General features: G+C 34.3%; 2 protein-coding genes across 3 annotated transcripts in view; both read right to left on the bottom strand.

The window, feature by feature from the left end:
- The window catches only part of LOC144565304 (serine carboxypeptidase-like 11), a 93,492-nt gene that overhangs the window by 31,632 nt on the left and 37,351 nt on the right, over window positions 1-24,509 (bottom strand). The window contains exon 15 of one of the 2 annotated variants that reach the window (XM_078315021.1): window positions 17,388-17,401. The exons of the other annotated variant lie outside the window; for it this stretch is intronic. The gene's annotated coding sequence lies outside the window, so the exon portion shown is untranslated. Of the gene's footprint in view, window positions 1-17,387; window positions 17,402-24,509 lie in introns of those variants that run through there. 2 annotated transcript variants of the gene reach the window in all.
- The window catches only part of LOC144565305 (serine carboxypeptidase-like 17), a 54,117-nt gene continuing 47,659 nt past the window's right edge, over window positions 18,052-24,509 (bottom strand). Inside the window, exon 12 of the mRNA XM_078315028.1 lies at window positions 18,052-18,184. Coding sequence (XP_078171154.1) covers window positions 18,067-18,184 — 118 coding nt within the window. The 3' untranslated portion in view covers window positions 18,052-18,066. The remainder of the gene's footprint in view (window positions 18,185-24,509) is intronic.

Here is a 24,509-nt window from a genome sequence, read left to right as displayed (position 1 = left end):
TAATTATTTTTGTATTTACTTAAAGTAACATTTAGATTTTTGATAAAAAAATTTCAGAGTGCTTCCGATATGGTCTTGGCAGATGATAACTTCGCTTCCATTGTAGCTGTAAGTCTTTTTTTTTGTCATTTAAAACCCATAGGTTGAGATACATAGGTTTGTTAGGGGCACATAACCTTAAAAAATATGAGATAGTATAAGAAGAAAAAAAAGCCCCCAAAGAAAAAAAGATAAAATTATGCTTTTCAGCATGTTCAAACAATCATTGGATAAGTATATCTCGTCACATCCCAACCTGTAACCTACCCTGTTTAGCTAAAAGATCAACCATTCTATTCTGGGTTCTAGGTCTGTCACATCCTGTGACAACCCGCCACGTATTTATACGTAAGGCATGTGCATACTGCACACATCATCAATAAAATAATATATATATATACTGCCACAAATTTATATATAAATCACATAGGTATTTTTGATACAAATGACATAAATGGACACGACTAATATATAAATGTCTCATAGCCATGTTCATTATATGTATTCAAACAAACAAAATAAGCAAACTAAGTGGCAATATAATAGTTATCCTCACTTTGCATTCCTGTTTTACTCCTCACCTCGCCTCGCCACGTTGTCTTCATCACTTGGAACCCACATGAATAAAGTGGTACAGATGAGAGCTTGAAGAAACTCTCCGTGCGGATTTTTAGTTCCAGCCCGAATCTTTGTGAAATTAACTTTAGATATCAAATGTAAATTTCTCATTCAAGTTCAATTAATGAAATCTATCCAATGATGCTCCAATTTAGTTATTTAATCAAAACATCTATTTTTACTTTTTAATTCACATTTCTTTTGTCTGACTAAGCGGTGCATCCAGCTTTCCGCTAAGTCTTGGTTGTCTCACTAGGCGGTGCATCCGGGTTTCCGCTAGGTCTTGACTGTCTCATTCGATGGTGCATCCGGCTTTCCGCTAAGTTTTGACCCGTGACAGAACCACTTTCGCCTACAATCACATTAACGAGGGGTCTAGTCGAACACCGGACCCAATGTATACATCCCGATATGTAAAACATATCGGCCCCTGTTCACTTATTGTATTCTAGCCTTTTCTATTCACATATATCACGTTCATTTCAAAAATCCATTTCAATAACAATCCTCTTTCCTTAGATTTCCAAATGCACCATTCATCACAGAACTATAAAATAAATATTTAACCAAAACGGTAAAGTAATTTAACAACTATCCAGGAAATACACCGCACCTTGAATTTCGTAGGTTCCTCGAGCGTACTCTTCACGTTCGTCACGTTCCTCAATCACTAAACTTGAACCTAATTTATTTAATTCAAACTTTAATTAAAGTATCTAAATAACTAATATTTTTATCATATCTTAATAAATGAAATTTAATAAGAATAATATAAACGACTATAATTTTAGATTCTTAATCACATTTTCATAAGAAAAGATACATTGTTTTTTTGTAAATACATATATAGGACGATGTATATGATTGTATATACTAGAGATAATATATATAATAAATCTAATTAAATTAGTATGATGCTTTGACTATATTTCAGAAAAATAATATTCTAGAAGACATCATTTATTACACATTAGATATTTCGTAATATAATGGTTATAATATTGGTGATCACATTTTTGAAATTATTTGAATAATTGAAAGTTAAATCAAGATACATGATGAAAATTAATTCAACAATACGATCTACTATTATAAACAATATATCAAACTTTTTAGATTACCTTAAATGTAGAATTCAACACAAAAGAGAAGACAACAACCCATTTCCTTTTGACAATTATGCAGGAAAGAAAATTCAAAGATATGTGGCAGCGGTTTATTTTAGTGAGAAAGATGTGGCAGAGGAATTAAACAGAGAGGACGATGGACAGTTTTAGGTATGTTTGGATGCACTGAGAATATTGTTATTTTTAGAATAGCAGTGCTATTCTATTCTAGAGTCATCCAAACAACATCAAATGCTATTCTGAACAGTCAGAATAGCCTTGTTCTGCTAACCCAACAAATACTTGAAATAGCGTGAATGGACTCTTCAATAGTAGCTATTCTCAGTAGCTATTTCAAATAATGCATCCAAACAACTTTTTAGCTATTCTGAATAACTTTGAGTTAGCACCATTCTCAAATAGCTATTCTAGCTATTCTCAATAGTAGCTATTTTAGCTATTCTAGAGTGCCAATTTCTCCAGGGGTTGCGTAGAGAGGATAAGAAGTGAACAGGAAAGGGTGCAAATCAAAGAGTTGCATGCACTTGCGTGGTTTGGCAGGGAGATAGTTATGGGCTAAAATTTAATTAAGGAAATATGGGCTTTAGAAAATTAATTAATTAGATTGGGCTGAAGATAAATTAGAAAATATAGACTGCAGAGAATTAATTGGATTAATGTCTAAGTTGTACTTTAATTTAAATTTACGTGGCGTTACAAGGTCTGTATAAGCATTGGAAGTTAGGGTGAGTCTTGAAGAAGTCCCAGCAATGAAGAGTTTCAGAGAAAGCCATCAATTCTGTCTGTATTGGTGGGCATGGGTTTGAGCATAGGTTAGCCAGCATGGCATAGTCTGTGTAGAAGGTGCATGATGATAATTGTTGATCTCGAACTGATCGGATCCCTTCTAGTAAAGCAAAAGCCTCCGACTGTAGTGCACAGCACACCTGCGCACTCTTGGACTTGTATAGGATTAGTACCTGTGGCTCTCGTCTCAAGATGACTATGCCAAGCCCTCCATTCCAGCCATGTGACCAAGACCCATCTACCTCACATGTAAACTCAGGTTCGAGATTATCAAGTATCTGACAAGTAAGGGGTTTGTTTCTCATGCCGTAAAGATCTCTTGATGCTCCTACTCGAGTCTCCCAGCTTATGTGGTTGAAATAGGACCTATAGGACTCAAAGGTTGGGGTTTTACATGAGTAGACTCTTCATTACGACATCACCATAAAGCCCAGAGTGAATTTGCATAGTTTGTCCATTGCCAGTCATTCATATGGTTAGGTAGAGAATGGATTGTTGGATATCTGCTGGCAGCCCGTCAGTTAGCATGGCTAATGGTCCCATGAGGGGACATGCTCTAGAGAAGGAGCAGAGATGTAGCATGTGCGTCATGACTTCCAGCTGTTAACCACAGGTTGCACAGAGAGGGTCAATGGTAGGGAATTGTCTTTGGAACCAAACGGCTGCAATTGACATGATTCCTTGAGAAGTGCATACTCTTTCTTGACCATGTAGATCCCAGAGGAGTTGTGTGTGAACATAAGCCTGTCTGGTGACCCTTCCTGGCACAGTGGAGAGATGGTTGTGAGTATTTGTATTGCCTTTTGATAGCCAAAGAGCTCCACCAGTAAATTAGAGATCCAAAGGCCACTGTTATGGTCCACCAAGTTGTTGATTGTTAGATTCCTTTGTCTACCTGAGTACACCTGCCCTTGTATTGCTCCTTGGAACCATGGTTGTGATATAGCCTTGCAAATCTCCCTATTCCCCAAATTCCATAGTACTCATGGCATCAGTTTTTCTTTAAGTCTCATGAGACCCCTCCAAAAAGCAGTACACCTGTAGTCCCTATTGTTTGACCAAAGGGAGCTAGCAGGCATATACTTTTCCCTTACCACATCAACCCAAGGGAAATTTGTTTCAGAAGCTAATTTCCTTCCTTTAATGAATATACTTTACCTGATACAATTGATCGGATATAATACCCATTCTGTGAGCAAATTGAACAAAGAAACCTGAATCATACCATTCCCCTATGCCGGGGTTGCCAATCACATAACCCTGGAAAGACGAAACCATAAGCATAATCAAACATAAAATATAAAAGAACCAAAATTTCTGGGAAAAAACTTTTTGAGTATCTCAGGATCTGAAGCTATCTTGATATTAGGCAGAAAAAAAATCATTTCAGAGAATATACCTTGAAATTAAGAAGCGGCTTCTGACCAGCTTCAGCTCCTAGAAACAACCCAAAAATAAAGGACAAAAGAAATAAGGAACCAGATGAAAAAGAAAGATTCAGCGGATATACCAGAATTTTTTCCTGACGAGTACCTTGCACTAAAATGTGATGGGCAATAATTTTTTTTCTTTCAAAGTAAAAGTTGCTTGTATAAAATTGATTGTGTAATAAAATAATAGAAGTACCTACCCTCTGAAATTAATTCTGCAATGTATGGAGTCATTTTACCAGCATATGAATGCCCGCCAACATATAGAGGATTTGAGAGGTACTGGGGGTGGTCCATGAGCCACTGAGTCAAGGTTTTGAAAAACATTCAAATTTTATAACCTGAGTTGATTGGTTATACAAGGAACAAAGAGTGCTACATATTTCACCTTTCTGATAAATTTTACAACTTGTATACCAGCAGTGATGTCATCGATGTCGTACCCTTTGGGGTTTGACGAATATGAGAAGCCAGTGCCAATAGGAGAATCGAGAAATATTACATTTGCCACCTAGTCAGAAATTGACAGTTTATGCAAGGAGTCAAATGATTATCATTATTCAAATTGGGCTAGAAAAATAATAAATACTTGCCTTTGTATAGGAATATTGATGATATACCAGTTGTGGTAAGCTACCATTATAAGGCTTTTTTTATAAATTGTAGCGGACCTGTAATGCAAGTATTGTCATTGTAACCTAAAATCTGATAGAGCACTCATAATTTTTTGTTGCATTTCCAATTAACAAAATTTTAAAATAAAGAGAAAAACAAAATTACATGTTTGAAAGGAAAGAGGATGCAATCCGGAGCATCTTCTCCCACCAGCCAACCAAACCAGAACAGGGTCTTCCTTTGAATTCCCTTCTGACTCTATAAAGTAGTAGAACATATTTGCACCATTCTCTTCATCTACTGTCACATGCCTACATTTAGTTTTCAGCTAGCATTATATCTACATAGTCATAGCAATGAAAAACCTCCCTTCATATATTAATGATATGAACATACCGTCTCCAAAGAGAAAGGAAGAGGGCCATAGAAACCGGGAAGATGAGTGACAATAGAGCCAGTAGTAGCATGAGGAAAACAGTGGAATATGCAAAAGAGGATCACTACTACACAACTTGGTAGGCATGAAGTACCCATTGATAAATTTATGTTAATTTGATATCTATTACTTGCCAGCTTGTATCTTCATTCTTATATTATGCATGTAGTTGTCATGATTTACCAACGACTCAAATTAAAAGATGAATTTTCGAATTGAATATCAACCCTCCAATCACATAATTGTCTTATTTTGATTAAATACATCTATTTTATGTGTAGAAGCCAAAAGTTAGATAAAAACATACTCGCCATATAGACTGCTGCATGGTTTGTCACATTAAAATTAAATGAATCCCTAGAGATATCTTTTCTTATTTTCCTTACAGCTAGCTTTGATTCTTGCAATCAAATTATTTTCTTGTTTCTCCATTTCCTCTGTTTTATTTTTTCTTTTCCTCTATAGTTTTGATAATAAAAATGAAAACAATAATATCTTTTTGGATTTTGTTTATAGCTATTGTATGGGTGCAAATTTTAATAGCTAATATTTCAATTAGTGTAGATCTGAAGTGAGAAGAATTTTTTGTCCTTTTATCAAAAAGGAAAGAATAGATATATGGTTCCAATTTTACAAATCATACAATCTGTTTTATAAAAAAAAAGAAATAATTATTAATGGATACCGGCGACATTAATTAGAAAGTTATAAAATTGTAAATCTTTAAAATTAGAAAGTTATCTTAATATGTACTCACCAATATTTATGTCTTTATGCAATTTATTTGCTTTTACGGTTGAGAAAAAAAAAGTTGAAAATTTTAAAGTTGTCAAGTCTACTTCAAGCTAGCTTATGTAAAATTCTCAAGTTCCAACTAGAGGTGCTACTTTTACCCGATTACCCGGATCCGATCCGGAACCGAACCGGATCCGACCCGGATCCGATTAATTTGGATAGGGTATGGTTTAAAAAATATAACCGATTAAATTATGGGTATGGGTACAAAATTAATAATTTAATATCCGACCCGGATCCGAACCGGAACCGATACTGTAATGGGTAGGATATGGGTATCATTTAATTATCCGACCCATAACCGAACCCGACCCGATACCCGTATAAATACCCGATAAAATATATATTAATAACTCTGTATCAAGTTTTTGTGTTAGATAATATATTTCAGCTGAGCTATAATTTGATAAAACTTAACCAAATTTATGCTACTGTTTTACACTACCCTTTAATTACATCCTTAACTAGCCCTTTAATTATGCCCTTTAATTTTTGTTCTACATTATACACATGTGACACATGACACATGATTGTCAAATTTATTCTTCCATAACCAGCTTATTTTATACCTTTTTTCTTCTATTACATTCAATTCATAGATTTTTTTGAATTATAAAAACAAAAATAATCATCTCTAATATTTTACTTTCTAAAAATTATATCTCCTCCATCCTCCTGAATTCAAAAGCTATTAACAAAAAACTGAATTCAATATTTTTTGTTACATCATGAGTACTCCAAACAACCAACAACCAACTAATAATTTAGAGTTATTATTTTTATTTTGCTATGTAGCATGATTTTTTTTTATTATTTATAAACATGATTAATAGTATAATTTTTATTTTGCATTAGTTTTTAATTTATATTGTAATGATTTATTATATGAGATGTTTAAGAAATTATAATTATATTTAAATGTAAATAATTTCTCGAATACTTTGGAGTTGTGACCTATACCCGCTCTGGATCCGGAACCGCCCCATATCCGAACCGGACCCGATAATCCACAAACAAGTTACGGGTATCTATCTACCCGGAACCGAAAGACTGGACCCGAAATATCTACGGGTAGATAGGTATCCAGATCCGGACCCGACCCGATTTGAAACAAATAAGTATATGGATCGAAATTTGGACCCGAACACTTTTAGGGTCCGGGTCCAAATATAATAGTACCCGGACCAGACCCGACCCGATAGCACCTCTAGTTCCAACTCAATAACAATAATTCAAAATATTTAATTAGTTTTATTTTCAAACAGTTTCGAATCCTTCCTCTTATATTTTTGCAAAATAAAGCACGGTAAAAAAATATTTGCAATAATAAAATTACATATAATTAGCTTTTGATTCAAATATAAAATGTTAATTATTATACTTTTTTTGTTTACTAGATGGATATCGATGAGTCGGAAATTTCATTTGAACACGAGGTTAAAAAACTTGAATTACTCAATTTTAAATAAAACCCGTGAAGATTTATATAATGGTGTTAGAGAATTTTACTCATCTAAAGGATACACATTATATATTTATATTTCAAAGTCAGATAAATATGTGGTTTACAATCTAATAGAGATAATCAATATCGTGATACACTTGATGTACCTTTAGATGAAAGAAAAAATAATGAAGTCATGAACACATCTAATCAACTGTTCTTTTAAAATCAGAGATAAAAGACAGACAAACATATTGGAATAATTAAAATACATGTCAAGACATTTTATTTGAATTTATGTTGTTAAAATAATATTTTTAGGAGTAGTGATTTTTATTTTAGGTTTATTTTTAATTTCTACCTTTTATGTTTTATTTGTTAATTTTATAGTTTGAATTTGTATGAATTTTAATAAATGTCTATTAATCGTATTGTAGTTGCAAGGATCTATACTATGAAACATAGAGTATATTTGTTGGTATAATAATTGTGATTCTTAATTTTTTTTATTTGAATAACATCCGGTAATTTTTTTTTTTTTTGCGAGAAGTCCGTTGGTAAGGTAATTATTGTTTTTTTTTTTCTTTTTGAGAACTAAGGTAATTATTGTTATTTTGCTTATGTATAATTTTTCTATGTTGACAACATCCGATAACTTTCCAATTTAAAATATTTGAAATCCTGTAACTTTCAATTAATTTTATCAGTATTCATTTTTTTTTTTTTTGTGAAACAGAGTATGATTTGAAAAATTAAGTGGAATCGTAATTGTTTTCTTTTCTATGAAAGGATAGTTTGGTCCCAAAAAAAAGTTCCTCTCACCTTGTATCTGTGCTAATTGAAATATTATTTGTTAAAATCTGACCACTATTGTATTGTTGTAAATAGATGAATATCAAATCTTGTGATGATGAAAACAATCATATTTTTTTAATTTGGAGAGAAAATAAAGAATATCAAAGTTCTTGTAGATTATTTCTATCCTACTATGAGCAAGTATTTTATTGACAATTTCTGATCAATGTTATCCTTAAAGTAAGACAACTTTTACAAAAAAAATTAGGAGGAGAAATTAATTGCCTTCGTATAAATTCTGAGCTATTATAACTAAAAGCACAAAATCATACACATATATTCAAATTTAGCTTAATTACCTCCTCAGAAGTTTCTCCTAGAACCTAGCTTACCAGTATATATGCATATTTAAATCCTGATCACTCTATATAAGTTGGCTAAACGTACATGTTTTTATTTAGAAATTGCATTTTTTTACAGATGCCTAGATATGCAAAAGCTTTTGTTTTGAATTATAAAATATTTTTCAAGAAAAAGAAAAGAGAAATATCAGTGAATTGTTTGCAAAATGTTCTTCTCGTTATAGAAATCCGGCTTTAGATATATATTGCAATATTTTTTTCGTACTAATTACTACGTACATCTTGTTGGTGTATTTGCATGTAGAAGAAGCCAGATTAGAGCTAACCGCTATCATGATTAATTGCTTGTGGTAACTTCTCTTGGAGCTAAGTGGAAAAAAGAGAAGAGGAATGGCGACTGCAAGAGCAACAGGCAACTCCAAGAGCGATCTCCAGGGCGATTGGCAAGAAGTTCGACGGAAGAAACCTTTCCCGGCCAACTGGAGAATATCTAAACTGGCACCACCCAAATCCAAACCCTACATCCCCTACTCTAAACCTACCTACGCTGAGGTTCTTCTTCGCCCTTCTCAACCAAACACCATGGCTACTGTCACACAGAACTCTCCACTACCGACACAGCCCAACTAACCTTCCTCCCGACCAACCACTGTTTTCTATGTCTCTCCTCATAGCCCCTCTAGGCTTAGATTCCCTCCATCCCATACCTTCCCGGAGTGGCGCGGTCGCTGCTTTCGTTGCTGTCGAACAGGTCATTCAGCCGCCAAGTGTCGTAATCCAAAAAGGTGTGGCCGTTGCTGGGCATATGGGCATATTGGATCAAGGTGCAAACAAGAAATTGTACCACCACCACAACCGATAAGACCAATTTCCAGACCTGCCGTAACCACTCAAGCAGAGCCAAATTTTGATGAATTACTCACTGGATCTTACCCCTACCGGGCACCTGAGATGCCAAAGGAGAGGCCTCTTCGTCTTCATTGCTTCATTCCAAGAGATGCTGAATACTATTCAGAAATTGAACGCCTCAAACAAGCAGTTGTGATGCATGCCAGCAGTTTCCAATGGGAACTAAGTGTCGATAATGTAAGTGACTATGCGTGTCGCACGAACTTAGTCACGAAAGAGGAGATTCAAGTTTCTGAACTTCATGGCTCGAGATTCCTCATCATATTACCTGAAGGCTTGGCCCCCGACACATTTATAAATGCAAAACCTCAACAGGCATGGGATGAGGGTCTGTCCTTCCAGCCTTGGACGCCGCTAGAAAATGCTGCCATTAGTATCCCGGCATACAAGATACTGATTAATTTAGTAAGCATCCCACCCCATCTTTTCAAGGAAAAGTACATTGCTAATGCGGTATGCCACTTTGGGGTGTTTCTTGGATCAGTTGAACCAGAGAAGCCATCATCTCTGGCTTTGAGGACAGTAGCCGTTGGTGTCGATGATCTCTCTTTAGTTCCTCCAGAACTTGTTCTGCACGTTGGTGGCATGATACATACAGTTCACATTCATACTATAGCTTATCAAAGAGTACCTATCTACACGGTGGATGATATCCCGAAGCACCCCAAAACTTATTACCGACCACAGCCGTCACCACCATCATCCTCGTCTTCAGACAATGAGAACAACTTTGATGAGAATGAATTCATACCGATGAATGTAGATGTGTTGAGAGACCTATGTCGGGGGAGAACGGCAGACTCGCTGCCGCCGGAGCTCCGTCGTTTTGCCCCCATTGAGGAAATTGATCTAGACTTTGCACACATGGCAACACATGAGATGACCGCAAAGGATCAGCCGCCGCAATCTCAGGGAATTTTTAATTCTTCCCAATCATCTCTTCAACAGTCCACTGAGCGCTTGCCAATACAGGTGCATGTAACGGGTCAAGGATCAGCTACAAGTGCTCCTGAAGATGAATTGTGTGTAGCGCGGAACCGCATCAAACCCAAATTGGATTCAGCTATAATTCCTCCTCAGAAAAAGGAAAGGTGTAATAATGACACAGCTATGATTGCGGGTCCTGTAAAGGGTTCGAATCCAGCCAAGATCATATTGCCACAACAGGGGTCACATGCCACTCAACATCCAAAGATCCTATTGAGGGGACAACCTTCCAAAGATGAGGGAAAATCTGCAGTCGCTGAATCAGTACAAATTAAGAGGGGGAGCTTTCCAATTAAGAAGGGTATCATTTCCAGGAATTCAAAACCTGGGAAATTACCAATTAATGCCAATCAGGCGTTAATCATTGAAGAGAATAGGTCTCCTGATTGTCAGGAACCCTCCCCCCCACTCACCCACGTGTCACACAATCAAGACAAAGAGATGATTTTCTCAGCTAAAGGAAAAGCCCAGACTGGAGGCCCACTGAATGGCCCATCTGCCCGAAAATATAAATGGGTGAGACCAGTTCCAACCAACAATGCGCAGGTCACCAAACAAATTATAGCAGCAGCTGGTCATAAAAGAAAAAACCATACACAACCAAAGACTGGGCCGAATAAGAAACCACAACCGTCTTCCTCTAATTTAGCAAAAAAGGCAGCAGCTAAATGCAAAGAAAAGGCAGAGGTATCTTTCAATGCAGAAGGGTTTTATGAGGTCAAGGTGCATTATGAGCATGTTTCAAAACTTGCTACTGGCTGTGGTTTTAATACAAGAGATATCCAGACAATTATTGAGAATGACAATGATCAAAGGAAAGCTCAAGCAACTGCCACCACCCTATTGACAGCCGCATCTGAAGAAGAGGAACCGGATTCTCGGTTTGACCTTGATCCAAATGATGAGCTCACCTCGGAGGAGGAAGATGCTTGATTCCATATTTTAATTTGGATTAGTAGAGTTGTTTTTTTCATTAGTTTAAAATGTTAAACAAACTCAGAAAATTTAAAGTTTTGACATGGAATTGTCGGGGGTTGGGAAGACTATAAAAATGTGATGTGGTTAGGAATGTAATTAGACATTCAAGATGTGACGTGTGTATGTTACAGGAAACAAAATGGAATGAAATGAGTTCTAATTATTGGAGTGTTCTTCCTTCTTTTTTTGATAAAAATTATGTGGTGGTGCATGCAAATAACTCATCTGGAGGCATTTTAATTGCATGGAAACACTCATATAATCTGATCACTTCTTGGGGAACTAGGCACACGTGTTCTGCACTTTTACAACAAATAAACACGGGTGCGGTGTTTCTCGTGACTAATGTATATGGCCCCTCGACGGATGATCTTAAACCGGCCTTCATAGATGAGCTTAGAGGAATAGCATCACTGGTTCATTGGCCGTGGATTTTAGGAGGTGATTTTAACTTGGTTCGATGGCTAACGGACCGATCCGGTAACCAACGCTGTTTCAGATTAATGGAATTATTTAATGACTTAATTCGAGACTTAGAATTGGTGGATGTTCCTTTGGTTAATCGCCGGTTCACTTGGAGCAATAACAGGCCGGTACCTACTCACTCAAAACTGGACCGAATCCTTATTTCACCTGATATATCTATCCAATTTCAATTGGTATCACTCACGGCTATGGAGGTTTTAACATCTGACCATGCTCCATTATCCTTATCCTTCTCTAATGAACCACCAAACAGGAAACCTTATAAAATGGAACTATTTTGGCTATCTAATGCAACAGCAGCCGAAATTATTCAAAAAACTTGGAAGGAAATTTCGGACACTCAAACTCAACAGGGGGTTCAAAGATTTCAGAATTATTGTGAGATGTTGCACCACCGGCTCCGCAATTGGCACTGTGCCAATTTTGATGAAATCGAACAACAGCTATTTTTCTGTAAGAAGACATTACTCTTTTTTGATCAAATAGAAGAAAATAGACCTCTACAGGGGTATGAAAGGCTGTTCAGATTAATGGTTCGTGAGCGAGCATACAATCTAGCTTGCATAATTGAGTCGCGATGGAAGCATCAATCTCATTGTAAATGGTTAAAAGATGGTGACAAAAATACACGCTACTTTCATGTGCTAGCCTCGGCCAGATATCGCAGAAACAAGGTGACCGCTCTTAACCATCAAGGAGAAACAATTACTGATGAGAATTGTATATGCGATGCTTTTCGATGTCAGATGGAGAACTTACTGGGTACGGAAAACTCAGTAATGTCATTTGAACCGGAAGCCCTGTATCCGGAAAATCCGGAACTAAGTTCACTTCAGTTACCGTTTACAATCCCAGAAATTGAAGGGGCAGTCCATCAATTAGCGAAAAATAAATCCTCGGGCCCTGATGGTATTCCAAACGAATTTCTTCAACAACATTGGAGTACAATCCGAGATGAGGTATGTAGTATGGTTCAGGATTTTTATGATCATCGCCTTGATCTTTCTTCTATTAATCAAGCGAACATTATCATGATTCCCAAAAAAGAAAACCCGAGTCAGATAGGAGACTATAGACCAATTAGTGTAATGAATGCTATTCCAAAATTGATTTCAAAATTATTAGCCAATAGGCTAAGGGGACTACTACCAGACCTCATATCTTCGAATCAAACAGCCTTTATTCATGGTCGCTAAATCTCTGAAAACTTTAATTCCACTAGAGAAGTCCTACACCATATATCTAACAGTGGGAGATCGGCTTGTTTTATCAAACTCGATTTCGCAAAGGCTTTTGATTCAGTTAATTGGAATTATCTCAAGCGGGTTATGGTAGCTAGAGGCTTTCCGCAGAGATGGATCTGTTGGATTGAGACGCTGTTGGGCACGGCATCTTCAAGAATAATAATTAATGGGGGGAATCCGGTTTTTTCTTTCACAAAAAGGGGCTGCGGCAGGGGGACCCACTATCCCCCATGTTGTTCGACTTAGCTGTGGATGTTCTGAGTAGAATGACTGATGTTCTAAATGAATCGGTTCAGACCCAGTTATCTAGAAGATTGAAAAAAGATGTAATCATTCACCAATATGCTGATGATACAGTTTTTATAGCTAATGCGGGGCCTAGTACCATTATCACCTTGAAATTAATATTCCGATTGTTCACTGCAGTATCCGGGCTTGCTATTAATTTTAATAAGAGTAACTGGATACCACTCAACATACCTAGTATTCACTTTCAGGTTATCACAGCTATCCTTGGCTGTTCTCAATCGGATTTCCCGATTATTTATTTGGGTTTACCTTTAACTTTGAAAAGGCCACGTAAAGAACTATTCTTACCGTTGATTGAAAAAATAGAGGCAAAACTAGATGGATGGAAGAGAAAACTCATATCGAGGGGGGGAAGATTGCAATTGATGAATTCGGTCTTAAGCTCAATCCCGATCTATTTTATGTCATCCTTTCTTTTACCTACTTGGGTGATTAACAGGATCGACAAGATAAGAAGAGATTTTTTGTGGGGTAAAACTGACAATCGCAATGGTATTTCCTTAATTAAATGGGAGGTGGTTTGCCTTCCTAAAGAATTAGGAGGTTTGGGGGCAGCTAATCTCACTCTTAGAAACAAATCCCTCTTATTAAGATGGTGGTGGAAGATGTACAGAGGCACAGACTGTTTATGGGCAGAGACAGTAGGTCAATTATATGATCTAACAGGTGATCTCCAAGCACATTACGTATGGATGAGTCAAGGCCCATTTTTTTGGAAACAGCTCCTAAAAATCAGACCTAATTTTGATAGTTCGGTTAAATGGGTTATTGCGAATGGTGCTTCGATTTCCTATTGGTTTGATTCATGGATTTATCCAACACTAGCAACTCATATCACACCTGACCGCACATCCAGGAAAATTTCACTAGAAATGGCGATTAATAGGGGCTTATGTCAGGTACCACCCTTATCGGGTCAAAGTGAAGACCGGTTACAATGGTTACTGACTTCTGACAAGGAATACAGTGCCAATTCTTTTTACAAGCTAGTCATAGCTGCAGGAAAATCAAAATGGAATTTCAGTTTCATTTGGCACCTCAAGATTCCGCCGACAGTGCGGGTGTTTGCATACCTCCTTTTGCAAGGCCGACTTCTAACTCACGACGTTATGTTGCACAGGGGAATACAGTGTGATACACAATGCGTGGTATTCCATCAGTGTCCATTTGAAATGGCAAACCACCTATTCTTTCAATGTAACCATGCGAGGCGGGTTTGGATAAGAGTTAGTGAATTGTTAAGCTTCAACATCCTGGCAAATGGAGACACAGTTCAAGAAGTGGCATATAGCTCGGGAAGGATATGTCAACAAAGAACTTCAAGAATGCAATGGGGGACAGTGTTCTTCGGAGTGTGTTGGTTTATTTGGCGAGGCCGAAACAAGAAGATTTTTGAAGGAGTTGAAACAGATCCAAAATGGATTGCACATCACTCCATCAAAGAAGCGAATCTATGGAGGAAGTTCTGTTGACCATGATCATATCTTCCACACTGTGTTTGAATTTTTTTCTTGGTTTTTTACTGGTTTTCTACTTATGTTTTTTCTGATGTTTCTACGTTTTTACTGGTTCGGGGGGGTTTTATTTGATGCATAATGCTGTACATACCTTCTAAGGCATGTTTGTACTGTTGTAATTTCTGATAGCCACTATCAGCTTTATCAAAAAAACTTCTCTTGGAGCTAGACCATGTTCCGCAAACCTAATTACATTACTAAATACACATTACATTTAATTAATTCAATTTTTTTTTACTTAATTCATTGTCTTTAAAAGTTTTGTTACTGTATAATATAATTAAAGTTAAGAAAATAGAAAGGATTTTATCCAAAGGACTTTGGACAAATTTGATCCAAAGCAAGACTAATCTGCGTTGAATTTGTTTGAATAGATATAAAATTTAGTAAATTTAAATGGTCCTGTAAATCTAAACTGCTCCATGATTTCTAAGTTAGTTTGGAATAGGAAATCCGGGTTAGCGCTATTTCTGGGTTGGTTTGGTGCTATTCTGAACCATCCAATGCAATGATAATATATTATTGGCATTTAAATCATTGGCCTTGGTGGGGCATAAGATTGAGCTATCATATTTTTTTTTTTTTAGGAGATCATATTTGGTATTGTTAAATTAACAATTTTCGATATTTGGCGAAGCAATATGCAAATTCATGTATGTCCTTCATTGAAAGGTCTTGAGATGGATGTACACTTTTTGCTACATGAGAGTATTAATAGACTTCGTCAATAGTTTAGGCTACATTGAAAGGTTCGATTCCATAAAATTGAATGAATCCCTAGATTGCTAGAATATCTAGCAATCTGTCTCCTTATTTCTACTTACATCTATCTTTGATTATTGCAATCAAATTATTTATTTATTTCTCCATTTCCTCTGTTTCATTTCTTCTCTTCCTTTATAATTTCGACAATGAAAATAGAAACAATCATATCTTTCTGAATTTTGTTCAGAGGTATTATATATTTGTGAATAGATGAATAACATATCTTGTGCTGATGGAAGCAATCATATCTTTTTTGATTTGGAGAGAGAATAAATAATATCTAGAACTTTCGTGTAGCGAAATGAAATGTAGAGAAATTTTCATTGTTAAAATAATTTCTATCAAAAATAAATATGTAAAGAAAATCCTTATTTGAATCATTTAATCATATCTTTTCCAATTTTATTTCTTTACATATTATTTCTCTTCTAAATCGTTTAATGATTGTTTTGCTTGTGGAGAAAAATAGATATTAAATCGCAATGATACTTTAAGAATTTTGTCATGTTATATTTGATCTTTTTTTTTTCATTTGTTGTTGTTTATTTTATTATTATTTATTATTTGAATTATGTTTTTCTTTATTTATCTCTTTTATTTTCATTTAAATTGTGTGAATGTCAAACAAAAAGGGTATTTTCATATTCTATTCAATCTTATAATATATTCCCGTTTGCAACACATAGGCACGATACTAGTACATATATAAAGAGATACAAAAAAGAGATCAATAGAAGTACACTGTTTAAGATAAGTAAATGGAATATATTATGCTACGTAATACTGGAGACAGTCTCATAAAGTTTCAGGTAAGTGAATGGAATATATTATGCTACGTAATACTGGAGACAGTCTCATAAAGTTTAAATCGACTAATCTTTTTCATGAACAGTAGCAATTGTTGTGGGCCTAATTTATCTTATCAGTGAATTATTTTTTTCAATCACAACTTCACAAGCATGGGCACGGAAAAATAGCCCAATAACACAGTAGAGTTTTCCATTTTAATTTTATGGAATAATCTCCACCATTCTCAAACAAAATAAATTATATGGAAATTTTTTTTTCAAATTTCATAAAAATTCCTTTTTTTAGTAGGACCACTACTTGACAAATTAAGTCATTTGCAATGACTACTAATGTGTAGATTTTTGATATAGAAAAAGTGAAGGTTTAACTTATCAATTTTCATTAATCATTCATAAAGTAACTTCAATTCGGGTTTCAAACTATAACCTCTTACGTTGGAGAATATGTACCTTTGCCACTAGATTAAAAACTAATTCTTTAATGTGTAGGTATTTATTAGTCTAGAGTGTTTTAGGCAAAACAATATCATAGATATACTTGACAAAATTATAGATTATAATTACTTTACACTTTTACAGTTTATTTGGTAGTTTCAACTGAATATGAAGCTGCTACATCAACTCAAGATGCCAAATATACATTTCGAAATTTAAGAGAGATGATATGAAAATAGAGTAAAGCTCACTAAATAATTCTTCAGCTTAAACAACAAAGTTGTTCGATCGGCTCCAATGATAAATTTGAACCGTTTATTTTAATTTAAATTATTTTTACTTTTGAGTTCATTTTGTATAAATGAACATGTTGAAAATATTTTTATGATACAAAACGAATTAAAAAGATTAAAAACTTGGAACGTAAACACTGGACTTATCATTTATCAAGTACCATTAGAATCTTGATTTTAACAGGTTTGATACTTTTTGTGGTTAAAATCATATGAACTCCTTTGGTGATATCAAGCTTATTTGTTTACCAAATAAAAATAAAATAAAATGGGAATTAATATACAAATAAAGAGATGAGCTACGCTACTCCATGGAGTAAAACGCGTTAGTGCTCCATGGCACTATATTTTTATTTTGAAAATCCAAACGACCGATCCGAACTGCTCAACATGATCTCCATATTGAAATGTGCTTGGAGACCAAATTTTACATTTTTTGGAATTTTTTTACTATTTATTAAGTAATTTTGAAAATCGCTGATCCGATGGTCCAGAAATTTTTACTTTTTTTACTGTTCACAGCAAAATAGCAATTTTCAAAATTGCTTAATAAATAGTAAAAAAAATTTCAAAAAACGTAAAATTTGGTCTCCAAGCACATTTCAATATGGAGATCACATCTAACGGTTCGGATCGGTCGTTTGAACTTTCAAAATGAAAATACGGCGTAGAGTACAAACACGTTTTACTCCATGGAGTAGCGTAGCTCATCTCTACAAATAAATATATTTAATTGAGATGTGTTCAAGCACTTGTTAATTATAAATTTTAGTTCAGCAACCTACATTGTGAACTAGCTACTATACAAGAGGGACTTACTGAGTGAAAATGAAATATAAGTAGCATAAAAGATGATTAAAAAAATAAAAAATAAAAAAACATAGATCTTACCCTCCAGTCTGGCCATCAACATGCAATGCTCTCCACCCATCAACTACTGTGAAATTCAGGGATCTTACCCATGCTTGTGTACCCAAAAATGGTACCAAGGAATCATGATCTCCACTAACAAATTTAATCAGAAGAATTAATTTTGAATAATATGCACATTTAGTTTAAAAAAAAAATGAAATAAAGATGTTAGGAGACATTACATTGTTAATTTATTTAGAGGTGACAGACCTGTAAACAAGCGCACGGTAACCTCTGGAAGTCAAGTTAAGATGGTACTTGATACTGCTTTTTATGTCGATTTCATAAGGTAAAGCACGGCATCTCAGCCACTCATTGACAGTCCCCTGCTTTTATTGTATCACATATCTTCTTAGTGTTTAAGCAAAATCATTCATTATGAGAGTGCATGAACTTCATTGTAAAGTTGTGTAAAATCGACTTCCAAGAGCTTCTCGTGTCGAGTTATCGTTTGCCCAGAAATATGACAGGTAGTAACCGTAAGATTGCAATGGAAGAACATACAATTTCACATATGACTGATGTCATGGTATTACTACAGACTGTTGTTCCATTTTGTGTTTTTTTTTTTTTTTTTTTTTTTTTTTTTTTTGGTACATGGGTGTTTGTAACTAAACTATAAAGTATTAATATCTGAAATTTTAGGTGTTTATATTAGCATAGTCATCTTTTAGACTATTATTGGGCCGTTATTGGGCATTAGGCCCTTGACTTCAAGACCGCTTTCCCTGAGGTAACAAAAATTATGAGTTAATATCCGGACTGTCGATCTGATGTGTCCATTTGATACTCGTGTCGAACGGTCGGGATATTAACCCAAAATTTTTGTTACCTCAGGTATCAAACGACGAATCTAAACCGTTGAAACTGATGTATTCACGAATAATGTGTGAACATGTAAAATTTTAAAATTTATTCAGTTTAAAGTCAAGCGGTCCAAAAACGATGAAAAATAAATGTATTAAAATAACTTATAAACTTTTATTTTTTACCACTTTACTTTATACTATATAAATTCAAAAATTTCAAGATTTTACATATGTATACATTACTCGTGAAGTAAATCGGTTTCAAAGGTTTGAATTCATCGTTTGAAGCCAATCTGATATATTTTAAAGCTATGCTCATCAAATCATGGTGACCATAACATACACTAGCTTCACTCCTTTAACTTTATCGTGATAATTTTATTGAAACCACGAGTAGTTCATTGAAATTCTTGTAAATTGACTTGGTGAGCACAATGTAACAAAATGCGGCCTATGCGGCTATATATGCGTATGCGGTTGGGAAAAACATATTCGGTCTAATATGCAGTTGCATATTCGGCCGCATAAAATCCGCAATCCGCATAACTTACCCGATAAACATTTCTCTCCAGCGCATAACCTAACCCGATAATTTCTCTCCAGCGCATAGCCTATTTTTCAAAATAGTTCTCTTGTTGTTGTAAACAATGTTATCAGAACCGGACCGGAAGTCAAACCGCAAAAGCTTCGGTTCAATGATTCATTGGTCAGACCGATGGTTCAACCGGTTCAATCACTGATTTTTTTAAAACATATATTACTTATTATCTGAAAGCCAAACAAGGAATAATGAAATACGTGTATCTGGTAAGATCAAATACATACAACTCTAGCAAACTCTAATAAATATTTTATAGTTCTAGATGGTATTATTTAGGGTTCTCAATCATCAGGAAAGATGATACTAGTTCAGTGTTATTATATGCAACAATCACAATCTTATATGCAACTACAATTCTTGTAGACACGATTCACTTTGACATCGCTGGTTGTCACACCCCGAGACAACTCGCCACGTATTTACACGTAAGGCGTGTGCACATCACATACATTATCAATAATAAATACTCATGCAATATTTAAAAATCAAACGAGTCTTCTAACATCACAAATAGTTTGAGTAGATTACACACATTCAACATGAGATCAAGACAAACATGACAAACAAACCGATAATTGTCATGTCAGTCAATGTATCCACTTTTAAAGAGAAAATTAAAGTTTAACTAAAAAGAAAATGAAAAGATACTTAAGTCATCTTCTCGTTGATCTCCAGACCCACGTTCCTCCTATTTGTGCTCCATGTCGGCCTCATCATTTTCTGGAACCCACGTAAAAGTGGAAACGGGTGAGAGATCGAACAGTCTCTCAGTACGGGATTTAGTTCCAGTCCCGGAATTTATCAAATTAACTTATTAATACAAACTAGAAATTAAAATTGTATCCTCACATTTAATCTTACTAATGCATATTTAAAACACACACACACACAAGCACAAATACACTTCTTTAGTTATCTTTCATGTTTTTAACTGCCTCACCAGGGGGACTCAAACCCCACTAGATCTTAGCCGTGACACTAGCCGGGGACTCGAACCACCGCTAGATCTTCTTTGCCTCACCAAGGGGACTCGAACCACCTCAGCTATTGGCGTCTCACTAGGGGGACTCGAACCACCACTAATTCAACTGTCTCACTCAACGGGGACTCGAACCACCGCAAGATATTGACCCGTGACGGAAGGTCCAACTAACGCCACGTTAACGAGGGGTCCAGTCGGACACTAGACCCAATGTATACATTCCAACATGCGTTCAACACATATTGGCCCCTTTCCTTTAACTTATTCGTTACTTTCCACGTTTGTTTCGTTTAATCACACATATATCATACTCTACACTACACATCTTAAAAATCCGTTGATCAATCGAATAATCTTATCCTAGTATTCTAAACAAAACAAAAAGGATCGTTCGATTCAACATGCATAATTCCATAAATAAATAAATGCAAACAAAACGATAAGTAACAATTTGACAATGTCCAGGAAACCCGTACCTGCTATTGTGGTGTAGTTCGCTACCGCTTCTTCGTCACTCTTTACTTCAGAACTCAGACCTAGACCATGTAATACAGTTTCTAAATTAACACTTATATATATATATAGAGAGAGAGAGAGAGATTGACTAATATGCTTTCGATAGCATATGGGCTGAAGTGCTACTGGTCTAAATTTGAAATTTCAAAATCCAAAAAGTCGATCTGAACCGTTCATCTTGTTCTCCATATTAATATGTGCTTGGAGACCAAATTTTACATTTTTATGAATTTTTTTATTATTTATTAAGCCACTTTGAAAATCGCTGATCCAACGGTAGCACTGTTTTGTTAAGCCACCGTTGGATCAACGATTTTCAAAGTGACTTAATATATAGTAAAAAAATTCAGAAAAATATAAAATTTGGTCTCCAAGCACATATTAATATGGAGAACAAGATGAACAGTTCAGATCGACTTTTTGAATTTTGAAATTTGAAATTTGGACCGGTAGCACTTCGGCCGAAGTGCTACCGAAAGCATATTAGTCAATCTCTCTCTCTCTCTGTATATATATATAGAGTACGGCTAACGCGCTTCCTCTAGCATATAGGCCGAAATGCTTCCGGTGGAAAGTTGAAATTTCAAAATCCAAAAAGTCGATCTGAACCGTTCATCTTCTTCTCCATATTAATATCTGCTTGGAGACCAAATTTTACATTTTTCTGAATTTTTTTACTATTTATTAAGCTATTTTGAAAATCGCTGATCCAACGGTAGCTTCTGATTTTTACTGTTTGGTAAGCCACCGTTGGATCAACAATTTTCAAAGTGGCTTAATAAATAGTAAAAAATTTCAGAAAAATGTAAAATTTGGTCTCCAAGCAGATATTAATATGGAGAAGAAGATGAACGGTTCAGATCGACTTTTTGGATTTTGAAATTTTAACTTTCCACTGGAAGCATTTCAGCCCATATGCTAGAGGAAGCGCGTTAGCCGTACTCTATATATATATATATATATATATATGATTGTCATTCAAGATATAAACCAAATATATTTACTACTATCTAATCTGACTTATACAAAGGAATTTACTAATGTAATCAAATTCCAAACTGACTATCTGACTATTATCAAACTAATTTATATATCTATATATATAGTATAAAATACTCAAATTCAAATGAATGCAACAGAAGAAAACAAACAAAACACAAGTCAAAGAAATATTAATTTAATGAAAATTGGAAAACATTGGTTTGCACGGATTGGACCTCCTAGAGAATATACGAATGAAAAAGAAATTAAAAATTGAAAAGAAAGATAGAGTTTTCTCACAGGAAACAGACAAGTATTATTTCTTGAATAAGTGTAGTCGGTATGTAAAACCAGGTCTAAATAAGATATTATTTTACCATACAATCATACGTAACATATTAAAGTTTGTTTTAAACGAATCAAGGAAATGTAGATAGAACATATTTGTATTTAAACCCGAATATAAATACAATATTATTTTATCCTAAGATCATAACTAAATTAAGGTTGGTTTTGATCATAACGTATTACATGATGGTATACATGTAATGGAATTTATTTCTCAATGAAAAAAAGGTATATGTTAATTTTAAGTTTAGACTATAGTTCTTTGTAAATAAATAAAAATATTTCTCAATCAAAAAAATGTATATGTTAATTTTAAGTTTAGACTATAGTTCTTTGTAAATAAATAAAAATAGTTTTAGGGTTATCGGTGAGTAAATCTCTATCAATTAAAATAGTAGATGTAAATCAACATAATTATTTGTAATAAAATTAATTCTAGGGTTATCGGTGAATAATCTCTAGGGTTATCGGCGAAAAATTACAATCCAATAAAATAATATATATAATTTCTAAAGTTTGATGAAATTCGGTCAAAATCTTTGACCATCTCTGACTTCAGTATATATATAAGTTATTATCCTTCAAAGACAAATCAAAACTGGGCACATCAGAAATTTTAAGAACTATTGATTAAAGAAATCATTAATAATTGCCACCGGTTACAAAGAACCAAGACAATTTTATCAAGTAATAATAATACTTCCTAATAAATAAATAATTGTTAAAACTTATATAACTCTGAAAATTCTTATCAAATAAATAAGTATAATATAAAGATTATATAAATATGACAAAATAGAGGAATCAAATCGATGAGTATAATAATTGTCTAATTATTCATGAATTCATAAAATTAATAACATATTCTATTTTAACTAATATTACAATCTAACATATTCTAATAAATTAATTTATGCATGGAATGAAGAAATCTTTTATACCTTTCGTGCTGAAAATTACTCTAGTTAAATATATCAATCTAACATAATCTAACATATTTTAATCGATGAAATTTATACAACAATTATATAAATAAAATATCATGGTTTAGATGGAGTACCTTATAGAAGAAATTTTTCAGACCATGGAAGATTCAACTCGATTTAGCAAGATTGTAATTTTTGGAGTTTAAGAGAGGAATTTAGGTTATAGGATTTGGCACAAAAGAATGTGCGGCAGTGAATAAAATAAAAGCCCAAGATTGTGGTTTTGCAATCAATCCAGGGAAATGAAGCGGCAGGGAAATAAATATAAAATAAAGGAGGTGGTAATTTATGTGATAAAAGGAGAGAGAAGGCATGCACGTAACAGACGAATTAATTTGATAATGGAACAGTCGCTATTTACAAAGGAAAAGATGCTATGTGTAAGGCGGTTATCTTGGAAAGTTAATTATGGAGAGATATTATACTAAAACCTCAAACTCACGCTTCAAATTCCCTTTTGTGATTTCTTAATGTTTAGTCACTCACTCAGTGTTTGTCTTATCGACGCTGCTATAATGTTTCTTAATTTATATGTTTTAGTTAATACTATATTATAATTATTTGCCGTTACTGTTGATATCTTGTTAATTAAGATGGCATTTATAATTTATTTCATTAGATAAATCTACATATATCTCGTATGTTGATAATATTGTTATTAAATATATTGAAAGTTGTTTTGTTGAACGTCAGTATTTCGTATATTTTTTTCTTATATAATTTTCTGATGGTCTGTAATTTAACATAATTCTATTCAAGGTGCATATTTTGCATTCTTATTAAACTAAGCTATTTAATTAAAGAAATAAGAAATATATCTAAATTATTTTTATCGTACCTTAATATAGTACTTCCATTACGTGGTGTTACACTCGTCAATTCTTTATAGTGTACACAAGGCTTCTACTGCCCAAAATGCACTACATTCAACCCAATCCATGATGCAAGAAGACATGCTTCGGAACCAAGCCAGTATAGCATGACTCGTTTACCAGACTGGTACACATAACACAAACATGGTAAAAAACAATTTGTACAAACTAGATGTGGTTCCTTGGATTATTTTCCCTGGTTCCTCTTAGAAAAGATATTACTAATCTTTTCTATATGGTTTATGTATGGAACTGATATCCATTGATATGATATTTAGACAGTAATTACCATATTGCTTGTGTGCATCAGTGTTCATTTTTTT

Source organism: Carex rostrata, chromosome 14, assembly GCF_964058835.1.
Source record: "Carex rostrata chromosome 14, lpCarRost1.2, whole genome shotgun sequence".
NCBI classification, from domain to species: domain Eukaryota; kingdom Viridiplantae; phylum Streptophyta; class Magnoliopsida; order Poales; family Cyperaceae; genus Carex; species Carex rostrata.
The sequence above is the reverse complement of the archived record's forward strand: the minus strand, read 5'-3'. Positions and strand labels throughout refer to the sequence as shown.